The 15,635-nt window shown below is 61.2% G+C and overlaps 1 protein-coding gene across 7 annotated transcripts in view; it reads right to left on the reverse strand.

Annotated features, from left to right (window-relative positions):
• HDAC7 (histone deacetylase 7) overlaps positions 1 to 15,635 on the reverse strand; it is a 76,176-nt gene that overhangs the window by 1,465 nt on the left and 59,076 nt on the right. For 5 of the 7 annotated variants that reach the window (XM_051641489.1, XM_051641492.1, XM_051641487.1 and 2 more), the window contains 23 exons: positions 14,380 to 14,576; positions 12,396 to 12,486; positions 11,301 to 11,412; positions 10,711 to 10,826; positions 10,451 to 10,573; positions 9,870 to 9,979; positions 9,359 to 9,475; positions 8,798 to 8,984; positions 7,777 to 7,985; positions 6,894 to 7,103; positions 6,098 to 6,323; positions 5,486 to 5,619; positions 4,791 to 4,911; positions 4,521 to 4,570; positions 3,286 to 3,393; positions 3,015 to 3,070; positions 2,706 to 2,793; positions 1,993 to 2,112; positions 1,561 to 1,658; positions 1,352 to 1,470; positions 992 to 1,125; positions 816 to 900; positions 444 to 582 (listed from right to left, as the gene is read on the reverse strand). In XM_051641489.1, the coding sequence (XP_051497449.1) occupies positions 444 to 582; positions 816 to 900; positions 992 to 1,125; positions 1,352 to 1,470; positions 1,561 to 1,658; positions 1,993 to 2,112; positions 2,706 to 2,793; positions 3,015 to 3,070; positions 3,286 to 3,393; positions 4,521 to 4,570; positions 4,791 to 4,911; positions 5,486 to 5,619; positions 6,098 to 6,323; positions 6,894 to 7,103; positions 7,777 to 7,985; positions 8,798 to 8,984; positions 9,359 to 9,475; positions 9,870 to 9,979; positions 10,451 to 10,573; positions 10,711 to 10,826; positions 11,301 to 11,412; positions 12,396 to 12,486; positions 14,380 to 14,576 (2,950 nt within the window). The remainder of the gene's footprint in view (positions 1 to 443; positions 583 to 815; positions 901 to 991; positions 1,126 to 1,351; positions 1,471 to 1,560; positions 1,659 to 1,992; positions 2,113 to 2,705; positions 2,794 to 3,014; positions 3,071 to 3,285; positions 3,394 to 4,520; positions 4,571 to 4,790; positions 4,912 to 5,485; positions 5,620 to 6,097; positions 6,324 to 6,893; positions 7,104 to 7,776; positions 7,986 to 8,797; positions 8,985 to 9,358; positions 9,476 to 9,869; positions 9,980 to 10,450; positions 10,574 to 10,710; positions 10,827 to 11,300; positions 11,413 to 12,395; positions 12,487 to 14,379; positions 14,577 to 15,635) is intronic. The other 2 variants (XM_051641488.1, XM_051641490.1) reach the window with 2 other exon arrangements.

Here is a 15,635-nt window from a genome sequence, read left to right on the forward strand (position 1 = left end):
CATCTACACAAGGAGCCTCCCAGTGTTTCCTGCTCCACAGAGAACAACACGGACTCTGGGTGAGGATCAGAAAGAGTGGTGGGCAGGTGGGGACCCTGCTGACAGGAGGGGATGAACCCCGACATCTCCAGCCTCCAGGGAAGGGAAGAGGATTTTATTTCAGTTTCATCTTGCCCAGCACTCAACCCCCAGAAGCTCCTCCAGGTCCTGATCTGCAAGACCTCACCCCCCCCACCCACCCGTGCTGCTGAGATGTGAGGGCTGCAGGACCCAGAGCTCTTGGTGGGGAGCTCAAGATCTGCTCCAAGGCAGCACTTTTCCTGACCTCCCAGAAGCTGTGGGACGTGGCCCTTCCCTGCTGCCACCCCCTGTGGCCCCAAAGCTCAGCCACAGGGACTGAGGGACACCCAGTTTTCCCAGCATCAATTCAAGGGCACCATCACCTCTTCTCCACCATCACGGCCACCGAGAGGGAGGCCAAAGCTGTGACTGTCTCCACCTCTTCTGCTTCGTGGTGTTGAGCCTCCAGGAAGGAGCAGTCCAGCTTGGAGGCAAAACGCTGCACGGCCACCCAGTATTTACCTGCAGGAGAAGCAAGAATCAGGAGGTGCTGGGATGGGGGAGCCCCAGGTTCCCTCAGCAGGAAGCGCACACGTGGGGCACCAGCCTCCCGCGAGGAGGGTGATGGTGAAGGGCTCCACTGGGAGGGGTGTTAAGCCCTTGGAGGTGATGGGGTTTGCTGGAGAGGGGAGGAAATGCCAATATTTGGTCCTTCCACGTTAATTAACCGAGCCCCCCAGCCCTGGGACACTCACTCTGGACCTGGATCACCGTCTCCAGGGAGCGCACAGCGTTGGGGTTGGGTTTCTGCCTCAGGCTTTCTTCTGGGAGAGGGTCCAGCTGCCCAAGGAAGACACAAGAGGGTCAAGAGGAGGGAGGCTGTGCCCAGTGCAGCCCCACAGCCACGAGCCCCCGGCCCAGCAGCTCCCACCTCGTTGCCCAGCAAGGCTGAGACGCAGGCCTCGGAGGCGTCGCAGATGGCTGTCAGGTCGTGGCCACCTTCTAGAGCCAGGACAATGGCTCCACCAGCCAGGCTCATCAGCTGCTTTGTCATGTAGCCAAAACCTGGAGGGACAAAGCCCAAGGAGAGGGGTGGGGGGGCTGTGAGTCTCCCTGCCCCCCACCCTGGGACCCTCAGTGCTGGGCTGGTACGAGCCCAAAGGTCTTTGGGGAGCTGTCACCCCCATGCTGGTGGTCCCAGCCTGGGTGGGCAGTGGGAACAGGCTGGGTGGGCAGTGAAAAGAGCCCGGGTGGGCGGTGGGAAGAGCCCACCCTGTTCCCACCTCCTTACATTTAGCAGAGACTTTGTAGCCCCCCAAGGGGGGTGGGTGCCCGTCAGCTGCGTCGAAGCCGGCCGACACCAGCACCAGGTCGGGGGAGAACTCGTGGGCAATCGGCATCACCACCGTCCTGGGGGGGGGACACGGGAGAGGTGTTGGGAGGTGGCTCAGCCCCACCCCGAGGGCGAGGGGAGAGGAGCAGAAACACAAGGACCAGCACCTGAAGGCAGCCAGATACTCAGCATCACCCATGGGTGGCTCGAGCCCTCCAGTCCAGGCGACGTTGACGTTAAATCCCTCGCCGGGACCAGCACCGACCTGTGAGGGGACAAGGACATGAAGGCCTGGAGGTGGCCTGAGAGGGTGACATCACTGCCAGGCTCTGAGGGGAGAAAAGCTTCTGCAGGGCAGCAGCAGCTGTGGCATCTTCCTGGCATTTCCCAGAGCCTCGTGGCCACCACGTCCCCCTACAGCTGGGACGAAGCCTCAGCGGGGGAACCAGGCAGGAACAGACAGCAACGAGCCCACGAGGAACCAACACAACACTGTCCTCTGCTCAAAGCCACCAGCAGCCTGCTCTCCTGGCTGTCCCCTGGGACACCAGGGCTGCTGTCCCCAGGCAGAGCCCTCACAGCTTCCTGGTGCCTCCTACCTCGTCGGCGGCGCCGCTGCCGGGGAAAAAGTTCCCGTCGTCGTGACGGTGCAGGGAGATGTAGAGAACATCAGGGTCTCTGTAGAAGACCTGCTGAGTCCCGTTGCCATGGTGAACATCCTGGAGGGAGAGGGAAGGGGAGAGGGCTCTTTTATCCAGCCCTGAAGGGGGCCCTAACTGGAGCTAGAAGGGCCTGTAGCGACTGGATGAGGGATAACGGTTTTAAACTGGAATTGGGGAGATTTAGGTGGGACACGAGGAGGAAATTCTTCCCTGTGAGGGTGGGGAGAGCCTGGGCCAGGTTGTCCAGGGAAGCTGTGGCTGCCCCATCCCTGGCAGTGTCCAAGGGCAGGTTGGATGGGGCTTGGAGCAACCTGGGCTGGTGGGAGGTGTCCCTGCCCATGCAGGGGGTGGGACTGGATGAGCTTGAAGGTCCCTCCAACCCAACCCAGTCTGGGATTCTATGATTCTACAATAAAAGCAACTGGGTCTCCACCCTGCTTCAGGGATGGGGATCCAAACCCTAGGGTCTGCTCCCACTTTCCCACCCCAACATTCCAGGGGGGGGGTGTTCCCAGCCCCACTTCTGGCCTGGAGGAGCTATTGCTGCTCTCTGGTCTCACTCCAAAGGAGCTGGGAGAAGGAGCAGACACCCATTCCTGGGGACATCCTGGGGAGGAGCAGGGACACGCTGGGGGACTGAGGGGACTCACCCAGTCCACAATGAGGATCTTGCTGAGTTTCCCCTTCTGCTGCAGCTGCCGGGCAGCGATGGCCACCGAGTTGAAGAAGCAGAATCCCCTGCCAAGAGGGAGTTGGAGCCACTTTATGCTCTGGGGCCCTTCCTGAGGCCCCTTCCCCCCTGGCCCACGAGCTCCACGAAGGGTGGGCTCCCCCTTCCCTTTCCCCAGGCTGGGCTGTGGATGGGTCCCAGGGGAGGTGAGTGACTTTGAGCCAAGGAGCTGGTTCCTGGGGCTTCCCAGGTGGGAAGTGGTTTTTCCTGGCTTGGGAAGGGCTCTTACATGGCAGTGGAAGGGTCCGCGTGATGTCCTGGTGGCCGCACCACAGCGAAGCCATTCTGGGGACAAAAAACAGGGGAGTGATGATGCCAAGTGCTGTGCCACACACCCTTCCACACCCCAGCTCTCCTGGGGGACACGGGGACAGCCAGGGATGGAGCCCACCACAGCGAGAGGGCTGGGAGCACCCGGGGAGATCCTCCCAGCCCCACTCCTCTTGCCCGGCCGTGGGGTGATGCTCAGCTCTGGGGCTTCCCCAGGAAGCCCCCCTCACCTTCAGCTCCCTGGTGGCCACCTTGAAGGCCAGCTCTGTGACACTGCCAGCAGCCCAACGGGCAGCGTTGGAGGAATGCAGCTCGTTCCAGATGGTGTCACTGTCCACCTGGAAGCAAGGTGGAGCAGTCAGGTGGGGGACAAGGGACCTTGGCCACAGGACCCACAGTCTCTGCCAACCACCCTGCTCAGGGCCAAGGGGTTGAAGTCCCATGCAGGCTGAAGGGCTGGGGAGCTGGACTACCTGGCATGCAATGGGGCAAGCCCCCCAGCAGCTCCCTGGTGGCCAGGAGAGCAGCTCCTCCAGCTGCTGCCAACCCCAACCCCCAGCTGAGCTCCTTCCAGAGCATCTCACCCTGCCCCCGGGGGCTGGGAGGAGTGACTGAGAACGTTACCTTCTTTATCTTATTTTTATTGCTTAACCCAACATCTTGGTTTGATCAGGATCACATCAAGGGCTGAGCCAGAGCCGGAAAAACTCAAGTCTCTTCTGATCAACTCCATGTGTGCAATTCAAAGGCTTCCCCCCCCCTGCCCACGGAGGGGCAGCTCCAGCCCCCCCAGCCTTGGGGGCAATGTGAGAGGAGGGCAGGGAGGAGGAGGCAGAGCAGGGAAAAGTAGATGCAAACGGGGCTGAGAAGAGCTGGTGCCCAGCAGCAGGGGCAAGGAGAGGAGAAGAACCAGAAGAGGCAGCAGGAAGGCATGGAGTGAGACCCTTCCTGAAAGAGAGAGAGAAGGACAGAGAAGGAGAGAGGAAGAGAGGAGAACGCCATGAATGGAGAGAAACCAGGGCAGCAAGCTGTGAAAGGACAGGCCACAGAGGTGTCTGGAGAGAAGTGGCAGCTGCTGTCCCCACCACACCACTGCCCCCTCCATGGAGACCATGGCTTGTGGCATCCCCTGGCTGTCCCACCAGCTCATTCCCTCCTAATGCCCCAGGCTCTTAGAAAGGGCTGTGAGGGGCTTTTGGTTGCTGGGCCCCTTTGAGAAAGGGGGTGGGAAGGGTCCCCTTCCAAGGGGAGGATGCTTAGGACCACCCTGAGGACAGGGGGAAGCTCTGATACAACAACATCTTGCCCACAGGTGAGTGGTCCCACCTGAGGCTGCCCAACCTTGGCAGCCCAAGGGCTTCAGGAGCTCCCTCTCCACTCAAGCCTACGGGGAGGCCCTTGGTGGGAACAGAAGGAGGGAAGCAACCCCGTCCAGAAGCAGCCAGAGCAGAGCTCAAACACTTACCCCTGCCCCTCCACAGGGCAGCATGACAAACATCCTCTGTGACAGGATCCCTGCGGAGAGAGGGGACAGTGGGGGCTTCAGAGCTGGGGGGAACAGGCTGCACAGCGTGGGGGGCACCAAGGAGGGAGCTTTGGCCCGGCTGCTCGGCCAGAACTAGGACCAGTCCCCTGGTGTGGTCCCCAAGGGTGCTCTGAGACACGTGTGGGCAGGAAGGGGCAGGAGGTGGGGACGTGGTGGTGGCCCAGGGGAGCAGTGGGGAGGGGGACCCACCTGCCAGTTTCCCGTTGTCCAGTTTCAGGCGGTTGAGGGGGTTGGTGCCGTAGAGGAAGACGTGGCGCTCGGTGTGGACACACTGCAGCTCCTCCAGGGTGGCCTTGCGTCCCCGCAGGCACTGGGGGCAGAGAGGGCTGGTCACCAGGCTGCCCTCCCACCCACCCACGCCAGCCTCCGAGGGTGGAGGTGGCACGTCCTGCTGTCCTCGGGACAGCCAGCTCCAGAGAAGGGCCCAGGGAGGTGATCCAAGGGCTGGAGCAGCTCTGCCCTGGAGACAGGCTGAGGGAGTTGGGGTGTTCAGCCTGGAGAAGGTTCCAGGGAGACCTTAGAGCAGCTTCCAGTGCCTGAAGGGGCTCCAGGAAAGCTGGGGAGGGGCTTGGGACAAGGGCAGGGAGGGAGAGGACAAGGTGGGATGGATGAAAACTGGAAGAGGGGAGATTTGGGTTGGACATCAGGAAGAAATTCTTCACATGGAGGGTAGGAAAGTGCTGGAATAGGTTTCCCAGGGAGGTTGTGGCTGCCCCACCACCAGGGAGCTGAGCATGGTGTTTCTGGCCTGGGACTGGAGCATCTCCCTCATCTGCAGGCAGGGATCAGGCAGGGGGTGGCAGGGGCCAGGCAGGGGGTGGCAGGGGCCAGGCAGGGGCCAGGCAGGGGGTGGCAGGACCCCCTCCCCCCCCAGTGGTGCTCACCTCACACTGTCCTCGCAGCCCCCGCTCCTGCAGCCGGGACCAGATGCTCTGGATCCTGCCCGCGTGCTCGGGGTGGTTGCTGTTGTCCCCACAGGTGCACTGGTGCTTCAGCATCACCGAGTCATACACCAGCCCTGCAAAGCACCAGGGGAGCTGGTGTCTCCAGACTGGACTGGGCACCCAGGCCTCGATGGTGCTGACCCCAGTTCAGCTCTTTTCCAGGGGCTGGTGAAGACCCTCAACGCCTGTAACCATCTGGTTTGGCTCCAACACCTCCCTCAAACCATGGGAGCCTCTGACCCAACGTGCTGGAAGCAAATCCTGCCCTGGACACGTGAGGGAGCTGAACTGTGCCAGCATCACTGGGCCAGGATGGCAGCCAAGGGGCCAAATAGGCAAGTCCTACTTGGAAAAGCCACCTTAGATAAGGAGAAGAGGACCTTCATGCCTTGCTCTGCTCTTTTGGCAGCCAGATGAGCACTCCCAAGCATTGATGAGACTGGGAGTGACTGGGATTGACCCGAAGCTGCCCCTGGGCATCCCCAGCTCCCTCCCAGCTCTTGTCCCCTGCTGCTCCAGCTGTGACAGCCCCGCAGAGGGGCCTGGTTGTACCTGTTGTGAAGTGGGGCTTGGCTGGCTGCTCCTGCACGGGCAGGGAGAGTGTCTTGGAGGCCGTGTCCTGGGCAGGAAGGGAGATGGTGGCGGTGGCAGGAGATGACTGGGCCCTAGAGAGGGGTCTGTGCCCTGCGTGGAGGGTGGGGACCATGGGGGTGTCAGCCAAGGGCTGTCGTTTGAGGAGCTGCTGCTGCACACGCTGGTAGGAATCCCAGAGATAGGCCTGGTGGAGAGAGGAGGTGGTGAGCAGGGGTGGGAGCAGCATCCCCCGGCCCAGGGAAGGGAGCCCCCCCACTGTGCCCCCTTCCCAGGGTCGGGATACAACGGCTCCCTCCATGCTGGGGGGCTGGGAGATGGTTTGGAGGAGCTGGGACACGTCAGGAAGCATCTGCTGCTCTCTGCTGGCTCAGCCCTGCAGAGCCAGGCGCTGCTGCTGCCAGGTGCAGCCAGCTGGGACCCTGCCCACCACCCTGGGGACCCTGCCCACCACCCTGGGGACCCTGCCCAGCAACCCAGGGACCCTGCCCACCACCCTGGGCCCAGCAACCTGGGGACCCTGCCCACCATTCTGGGGACCCTGCCCACCACCCTGGGGACCCTGCCCACCACCCTGGGCCCAGCAACATGGGGACCATGCCCAGCAACCTGAGCCCACCATCCTGGGGACCCTGCCCAGCAACCCAGGGACCACGTCCACCATCCTAGGCCCACCAACCCAGGAACCCTGCCCAGCAACCCTGGACCCCTGCCCAGCAACCCAGGGGGCTCTCCCCTCCCTGCCACCCTCTCCTACCTGCTGGAGGACAAGCTCCTCTTGAGGCTGCATCATCTTCTGCGTCCTCTCGGGCTCCTTCGCGCCGCTCCCTGGCCGGGCGGGCTCCAGACGTGCCCTGGCTGGGTCACTGCTCTCAGCTCCAGCCTCGGGGAGGGTCCCCTCAGCCTCCATGTCCTCCGAGGAGGGGATCTGCCTCAGACGGGGCTTCTCGCTGGATTTCGCCATGCGCTGCAGCCAGGGGGGTCACAGTGAGCACAGGGAGGGGACAGGGGACAGCCCAGGCCAAGCAGGTGATGGTGGGTGGCAAAGCACCTCGGGGCAGGAGCACGATGGGGGTGGGAGCCAAGGAAGCTGAGCAGATCCCCTCAGCTTGCTGCTCCTGGCTGGGCCCGGCAGCATCTTGCATGAGACACTGGAACAGGTTGTCCAGGGAAGCTGTGGCTGCCCCATCCCTGGGGGTGTCCAAGGGCAGGTTGGATGGGGCTTGGAGCAGCCTGGGCTGGTGGGAGGTGGCCCTGCCCGTGCAGGGGGTGGCACTGGATGGTCTTTAGATGATGGAATGGGTTGCGTTGGGTTGGAAGGGGCTTTATAGACCATCTTATAGACCACCACCATCCCCTAGATGATCTTCAAGATGGTTTTCCACCCCTGGCAGTGTTGAAGGGCAGGTTGGATGGGGCTTGGAGCAGCCTGGGCTGGTGGGAGGTGTCCCTGCTCATGCAGGGGGTGGGATCTAGATGGTCTTGAAGGTCCCTTCTGACCCAAACCATTCTATGATTCTGTGCCTGGCAGGGGCTTGGCCATGGAGACCTCCTGCTGTCCCATGGGAAGAGCTGCCATCCTGGAACCCTCCCAGATCCTCCTTCCCTGTGCCTCCTGCACAACCCAGGCTGTGACCTACCTTGCCCAGATGCGTCTGCTGCTTGAGCCTCTCCAGGAACTGGGTGTGATGCTGCTGGTACACCAGCTGCTGCTGGATGGCCTTGGGGTTCTGGGGCAGGGGCTCAGAGCGGGTCCTGCCCAGAGGTTTGTGGTGTCCTGGGAGTGACAGACGCTCTGCAGAGAGCAGGGAGGGGGCGAAGGAGAAGGGGACAGTTCCCAGACCTGGCACTGCAGGGGAGAGGGAGAAGAGATGAGGGGTGGCATTGTCCACTGGAGCTGGTGCTGCCTCTACCCATGCAGAGCATCTCCAGACAGCCCCAAAGATGACAGAGACACAGGATCTGGTGGGCTGGGATGGATGGGCTGGGTCTTTATGGCTCCACTCTCCTTCTGCCCCCATCACTTTGTCACCACAAAGCCCACAGGGGTCTGGGGACAGGGTCAGGTTGAGCTCAATCACTCCAGTCTCCTCTCAGCTTCATCCTCAATGGGAGAAGCTTCCTCCACTGCAGGTGGATCACAAGGCAGGGAGAGGTGGAGCCAGGAGCCAGCAGAAAGGAGCCAGTTCTCCTGCTACAATTCGAGGGGACAACCTAGAGGGACTGGGCAGATAAGGCAGCTGGAGGCACAGGCAAGAGCTGCCCTGCAGTGAAACCTGCTGGCACAAGAGCCTCAGAAGAGGCAGGAAAGAGCCCTTGGAGGGGGGTTTCTGGGCTGCAGGAAAGGTGAAGAGCTCCAGCCCAGCTCAGGCAGGGGCAAGGAGAAGCAGGAGAGAAGAGCCAAAGCTACAGCCCAACCTGCAGTGTCTGTGGTGCCTGCAGAGCCCTGGGCTCAGCCACGGCCAGGACAGGCCCCCTGGCCACCCAGAACCAGGGGCAGCAGCTTCTCTCTCCTCAGCCCCAGCTCACACAGATGAACAAATCAAGGCCACTGGGCTTTCCCAGCACCCAAAAACCCCTGCCTGGCCTGAGCCAGGCTCCACCCTGAGCCCCACAGCTGCTGGCACAGCCTCAGGGCCCGTCCCTGGGCTCGACACTCACCTGCTACCAGGGGAGTGTGGGTGACCGAGGGCTCGAGGATGATGACGGGCTGGAGCCGAGGGGACAAGGGGCTCCCAGCCTCGTGCTGCTCCAAGCCAGCTGGTATGAACATGGGTGAGTGTGTGCCCGTGAGGACAGGCCCGTTCAGCACGGGCACCCGGTGGGCCAGGCGGCGATCGGGCTCTCCCTGCAGAGAGGAGGAGGAGGAGGAGGAAGAAGAAAGAGGAGGAAGAAGAAAGAGGAGGAAGAAGAAAGAGGAGGAAGAAGAAAGAGGAGGAAGAAGAAAGAGGAGGAAGAAGAAAGAGGAGGAAGAAGAAAGAGGAGGAAGAAGAAAGAGGAGGAAGAAGAAAGAGGAGGAAGAAGAGGAAGAGAAGGAGGAGGATTAGCTGGGACACAGCACAGGCAGGGGATGGCACATCCTCACCCTGCCCGTGGGAATGCTCAGAGCCAGGGCACACCTGGCATCATCCCAGGAACCCCAGGGCCAAAGGAAAGGGTTTTCCAGTGCCCAGCAGGGACCTTCTGCCCAGTTCTGGGGCTACCTACAGCCTGGCTACCTACCCTGGCACTAGTGGTAGCTGGCAATCCCAGTGTGATGGCTGGAAGGGAGGCTGCACTCTGCAGGGCAAACTGGGCCAGTGAGCTCTCCTGCATCATCAGGCGCTGGGCCAGGGGCGTCTGCACCAAACACAGCGTTAGTCTCCTGCTCCAGCACTGGCAGAGCTCAGCAAGGGACCAGCAGCTCAGGCACAGGCAGCAGAAGAGGGTGGCAGAGCCCCTGCAGCCTGGGAGGACCCCTGGGGTCAGGGCAAGGGGCACTGGGGACCCGTGGGGACAGCACATACACTAGGAGACAAGGCAAGGAGGGCACCTGGGCTGGGCAGAAGATCCCACCATGCAGGGAGAGCAGGGCCAAGGGCAGTTTCTGGGCAGCAGGGTTCAGGGCTGGGGTCCTGGGTGGGGGATGCTACCTTCACCTGAGCCTAGGATGGGAGTGGGAGGCCAGGGCACCCAGGATCAGGAAGCCCCAGCCCCACGGGACCTCTGGATGGGGGGGTTCAGGGGAGCTCACCTCGTGGGTCATGCTGGAGGCAGCGGGGAGGGCTCCGTGCTCGGCGGGGAGGCTGTCGTTGGGAGAGCTGCAGCCAGACACGGGGGTGCTGCTGCTGCTGGGGGAGGAGTCTGCACCAGGAGGAGAAAGGGGGTGATGGGCACAAGCACCCAGAGAAAGGCTGCACAGCCCCAGACCTTCGCTGCCCTCCCTCCCTCCCTAAGAGCTGCCCACCTGGGGACAAACCCCCTTTGGCCGTGGGGCACAGGGGAGATGATGGAGCTGCTCTGCCAGCCTGGGAGGCACCACTCCACAGCCAGGAAGCCTAACCAGCTTGGTCTTGGACCTTGCCAGCCTTGTAGGTCCATCATGGGCCCCAAAAGCAGCACGGTACAACTTCCCTCACTCATCTGTCCCTGCTCCACCACGGCAGAGAGTTCCCTGCCCAGGGAGGGCACTGGTGAGGCGCCCAGCCCCAAGAGGTGTGACAACATCCCTTTCTGATCCACCAAGGAATCCTGGGCAGGCCGTAGCTGCTCCAGCCTGGCCTTCAAGGTGTCTCCAAAGCCCTGGGGGTCTCACAGCCCAGGGGAAGGCCTCACCAATGGCCTCAGGGGGCCGTCTCTTGAGCGAGGGGGGAGCGCTCTCCTTCCGCGTCAGGGGGTTCTTGCGCCGGTCGAGGCACTTCCTGGGCTTGCAACGCACCTTCAGGTTGGGCTCAGAGGCTGCCAGCAGAAAAGGGGGTTATAATCCTGGTCCCACTGGGTTTGCAGGGCCAGGCCACCCCCACTTCTCAGCCCTGCAAGGGGGCTGGGAGGGCATCGTGGTGGGAGGGAGATGGGTCTTACCCCCATGGCCTTACCCGTCTTCCGCAGTGGAAAATGCTCTGGGGGATCAAGAGAAGTGCTGGGGACAGGGGGCAGGAAGGTGCTGAGCACAGGAGGGGAAGGGCCCTCGGGATCCAGAGGCTCCAGAGACCTACAGGGAGAAGCCACCTTGTTAGAGACCTTTCCCAGCTGGTAGCCACGGGCCACTGATGTGACACCCGACACATGGCCCAGCCCAGGCAGGTGACAGCTGCTCTGCTGGTGGCCAGAAAGGCTTGTCCTGTCCCCTACCACGAGCACCTACAGAAGGGATCCAGCTGATGGCTTTGCCTTGTCTTGGGACAAAAGAAAATAAGCCTGACAGGAGAGTCTGGAGTTGGACAAACCACCAGAGTCCAGCAAGGTCAGGGAAAACAAGATGGGAACTTCATGCATCTCCTGCAAGCACCTGACCCAGAACCAAGCCACCTCAGCCCAGCAGGAGGCAGCTACACAATATCTCTGAAGACCAGGAAGCAAAGAGAACTGCAAGATCCTGCCCAAGCCAAACAGCCACCTTTGCTGTGGCAAAGATGCCACAGATGTCCTCCTGCTCAGGGCAAGGCAGGGGATGCCCTAGTTTTACCTGTAGGGCATGGCTGAAGGGTTGGGGTTGCTGGTCCTCTCCAAAGCTGCCTGCTGCTTCTTCAGGATGACCTCAGCCAGCTTCTGCTTCACCGCTGTGCTGGCCACAGCACCTGCAGGAAGACCAGCAGTGAGCACACAGGGCTGAGGAGCACCACAGAGCACTTGGAAAAGACCCCACAGCTCCCCAGGGCTGCACAAGCAATGCCAGGATGGCTGGAGACCCTCCACGAGCACATGGACACAGATGAAACCCTGTGGAGATGCAGAGCTCAGCTCAGGGTTGGCTCAGATGGGATAACTGCAGAGGGCAAGCTGGTCCACGCTGCAGCTGGGGGTGGGGGTGCAGGGCCCTGCAGACCCCAAAGCTCGAAGTGAGCATCTCCCCAGAGCTGGGAGAGCTCCAGGAGAGGTCCCGGGAGGTCCCTGCAGCCACCGGCACTAGATGGCGCCGGGAGATCGCGGCCGGATCGGGTTTGCAAACGTTTCTGCCCAGTTTATGGGGAACCTCGACAGGAGCTCCAGCCTGGGGGGGGCAACTTCAAAAGGCGACTTTTCAGAAGGGAGCGCAGAGAGGGGATGAGGGGGGATGGTTTCAGCTGGAACTGGGGAGATGGAGGTTGGACGTGAGGAGGAAATTCTTCCCCTGTGTGAGGGTGGGGAGACCCTGGGACAGGCTGCCCAGGGAAGCTGTGGCTGCCCCATCCCTGGGGGTGTCCCAGGGCAGGTTGGATGGGGCTTGGAGCAGCCTGGGCTGGTGGGAGGTGGCCCTGCCCATGCAGTGGGTGGGACTAGATGGTCGTGAAGGTCCCTCCAACATAAACCACTCTGGGATTCCATGAAATTCCTGCCCAAGCCCTGGCAGCTCAGGCAGCACAGCTGCCGTGGCCACAGGAGCACAGAGCTCTGGTGAGACCCCCTGGATGGCTTCCCTAGGAAGGACATGAAGGACCCACAGCAGCCAGGCCAGGGAGGCCCCAGGAAATCTCTCCCTTTCTAAAAGCCACTTTGGTGTCACTGCCCCCACCCCCTCCCTGAGCCCAGTGCCCTGGTTTTGGGGCAGACGTGGTGCCTGGTGCCACCCACAGGCTCTTACTTCTCTTGCTCTTGTCCTTGTTGAGGATCTGCCGCAGCTCCTGCTCCTGCTGCCCTGGCTCAGCCTCCCGGTGGGGGGACTCCATGGTCACCTGCCAGAGGAGATGGACATCAGCACCAGGCCACCCCAGACCTGGCCCAGCACAGCTCAAAAAGCCTTCTTGTCCCCTCTCCGAGCCCAAGACACAACGACACGGTGATGGAGCACGTCTGAGAGGGCTGGTTTGGTCATTTCTGGACACCTGGTGGCCAAGCCTGGCCAAGAAGAACATGTTCAGTTGTTTCCCCACAGCAAACCAGACGTGTCGTTGCCTCCAGAGACTCTCACCCCAGGGACATTGTAAAATTCAAAGTAGCCTGTTTCAACTTGCTGCCTTTCATGGTGTTTGGACAGATCTGCAGTTGGGGAGTGTGGCAAGAAAATGAAAAATAAAAACCATGGTTTACTATAAAGGGAGGGGGGGGGAAGAAAAGAAACTGTTGCATTGGTCTTAAAAGTTTGGATCTTGAGAGTCTTCCAGAGCTGAGGGTTTTGGAGATGATTCCATCCCCCAGGGAGGTCAGAAAGCAAAAATGTCTCCAAGGACCCCGTGGTCAGGGCAGCAGCAGCATCTCCAGCTCTCTTTGTGTGGACCAAGCTGGGGCTCAGCCTCTCCCAGAAAGCCCCAGTGTGACTTTCCCAGGGCTTCCAGACAGGGTTACTGGGACCAGTGAGCCTGAGCCAGCCATGAAAGCGGGGCTGGTGCTCATGGGCAGAGCATGTGGGACCCAAGGGACGCAGATGAGGTTGGTGGCTTAGTCCTTGTTTAGGTGAGCAGGTACAATGGCCTCTTCCACCACCCCAAGGGAGTTATGGAGCAGATGGAGCCAGGCTCCTCCAAGGAGCACAGCAGAAGGATGAGCAGCAACAGGCCCACGGTGCCAGGAGGGTAATCCCACCTGGATTTATGGAACCGATTCCTACCATGAGCACAGTGCAACACTGGGATGGGCAGGGGGTGATCTCTGTGCTTGGAGATGGTCACAGGTCACCTGGACACGGTCCTCAGCAACCTGCCCCACCTCTGAAGCTGGCCCTGCTCTCAGCAGGGTCTCCAGAGGAACCATCCAAGCTACATCTTGCTGCAAAGTTTGTGACAAAGCCGAGTCTGGCAGCAGAGGCTGTGCAGGGCAGGGGTGCTATTCCCAGTGACAACCAGAGAACTTCAGTGAAGCCTTCCCAGAAAAGCAGATGAGCTTGTGAAGTGAGCAAGCTGGGTCTCCAGGGCAGAGCAACAGCTGGTGGCCCAGAGAGTGGCAGATCACAGACACCAGGCATCCTGTCCAGTCCCTCTGGCTCCTGGCTCAGCACACATGGAATGTGGCTGGAACCATTTCCCTGCTTTGCACATCCCAGGAGGCCCCAACCCTTTCACTGGCCTTGGCAGGACACAGAGCTGGCCCCAAATAAGACCTGAAAGCCCCCCCACCTGAGTCCATCACTGGCCTCCCCACCTCAGAGAGGTCTCCAGGCTGGCTGAAAAAGCACGACAGACTTTCCAGCTCAGGGGAAAGATGGAATTCACCTGAAAAGGTTATTTTGGGCTTGGGATAGGAAGCTGAATCAGGGGAGGTTTGGGCTGGATATCAGGAAAAGGTTTGTCACCCAGAGGGTGGTTGAGCACTGGAACCAGCTCCCAGGGTGACAGCACCAAGCCTGCCCAAGTTCAAAAAGCGTTTGGATGCTGCTCTCAGGCCCATGGGGTGATTGTTGGGGTGCCCTACCCGGGGAGGGGAGTTGGCCTCAATGCTGCTGATGGGTCCCTTTCCAAGTCAGCACATTCTAGGCTTCTATCCCCAGTCTCTTCCTCTCAATCCCTGCCAGAGATGGAAGCCTGGCCAGAGCCAGCCCCGACGCAGGGCACAGCCAGCGGACACCCCGAGCTCTGGGGGCTACAGCCCGTTTTCCAGCTGCCCCAGCTGCTCCCCCCCTGGGGTCTCCTTACCCTCACGTGCTGGTGGGCGAGCTGCTCCACTTGCTGCTGGTGCAAACTGGCCAGGAAGAGCTGGTGCTGGAGCTGCTGGGTGTGCTTGAGGGCCAGCAGGGCGGTGTCGGAGCCGGGCTTGACGAGGCGCTGCCCGATGCGCAGGTCCATGGGGGCGGCCTGGGGCACCCGTGGGGAGGTGCACGGGGTCACAGCAGCTGTGGAGACACCAAGCAGGCACAGCTCAGTCCCTGCCCGCCTCAGATCACCCCATCAGGGAGAATCATCAAACCGTTTGGGTTGGAGATCTTTTGAGAACATCCAGTCCAAGCCAGCACCGCCGAGGCCACCACTAAACCACATCTGACCCAGCTTCCAAGCCCCTGCAGGGATGGGGGATCCACCACTGCCCTGGGCAGCCTGTGCCAGGGCCTGACGACCCCCTTCCACGAAGAAATTGTTCCCAAGATCAAGAAAGTGATCCCAAGAAATTGTTCCTGAACCTCCCCAGGGCAACTTGAGGCCATTTCTTCTTGTCCTGCCACTTGTTCCTTGGGAGAAGAGACCAAACCCCCTCACTCCAACCTCCTTTCAGAGAGCAAGGTCTCCCCTCAGCCTCCTCCAGGCTGAACAACCCCCTGTTTCCTCAGAAGACCTTGAAGCTAGGTAGGGAAAGCATCAGGACAGGGCCCACACTGATGCACAGGAGGGCACCTCCAGCCCCAACAGACAGAAAACAAACCCAGGGGTGCTGCGGCTCCTCCTGCACCTCTGATGCTCCAACCAACACACCCAGGAGGCAGCAAGTGGGCAAGGACAGGCAGAAAGGGGACAAGGCAGCACCACAGCAGCTGAAGGACACCCAGACAAGCCCCATGGTGTCCCACCAACTAAACAGGCAAGAGCTTCTCCATGGGCATCCCAGCTGGATGCAGGTGGGCAGGAAAAGATGCTACAAGGGGGATGCTCCAGCAGGACACGGGGCCACTGCAGCCTGAGAGCCAATTGTTTCCCAAAAGCAGCTGCAATTTTTTTAAAAAAAACAACCAACCACCACCCAAATGCAAGCAGTGCTTCACAGGCAGAGAACCACACCCTTCATGACACCAGGGAGCTGGTGCTGACAACTGCAGCACCCAGGAAGAACCTCTGCAGCTCCTGTACCATAACCAGCACCCACCTGGCTCTGCCAGGGGAATCCCAGCACCCTCCCACCCCAGACCCTGCCTGGCAAAGGAGCACGAGTGTGCTCACCCGAGGAGGGCACAGGGCTGGGA

The sequence above is a fragment of the Apus apus genome, chromosome 28 (assembly GCF_020740795.1).
Source record: "Apus apus isolate bApuApu2 chromosome 28, bApuApu2.pri.cur, whole genome shotgun sequence".
In the NCBI taxonomy this organism is placed as follows: domain Eukaryota; kingdom Metazoa; phylum Chordata; class Aves; order Apodiformes; family Apodidae; genus Apus; species Apus apus.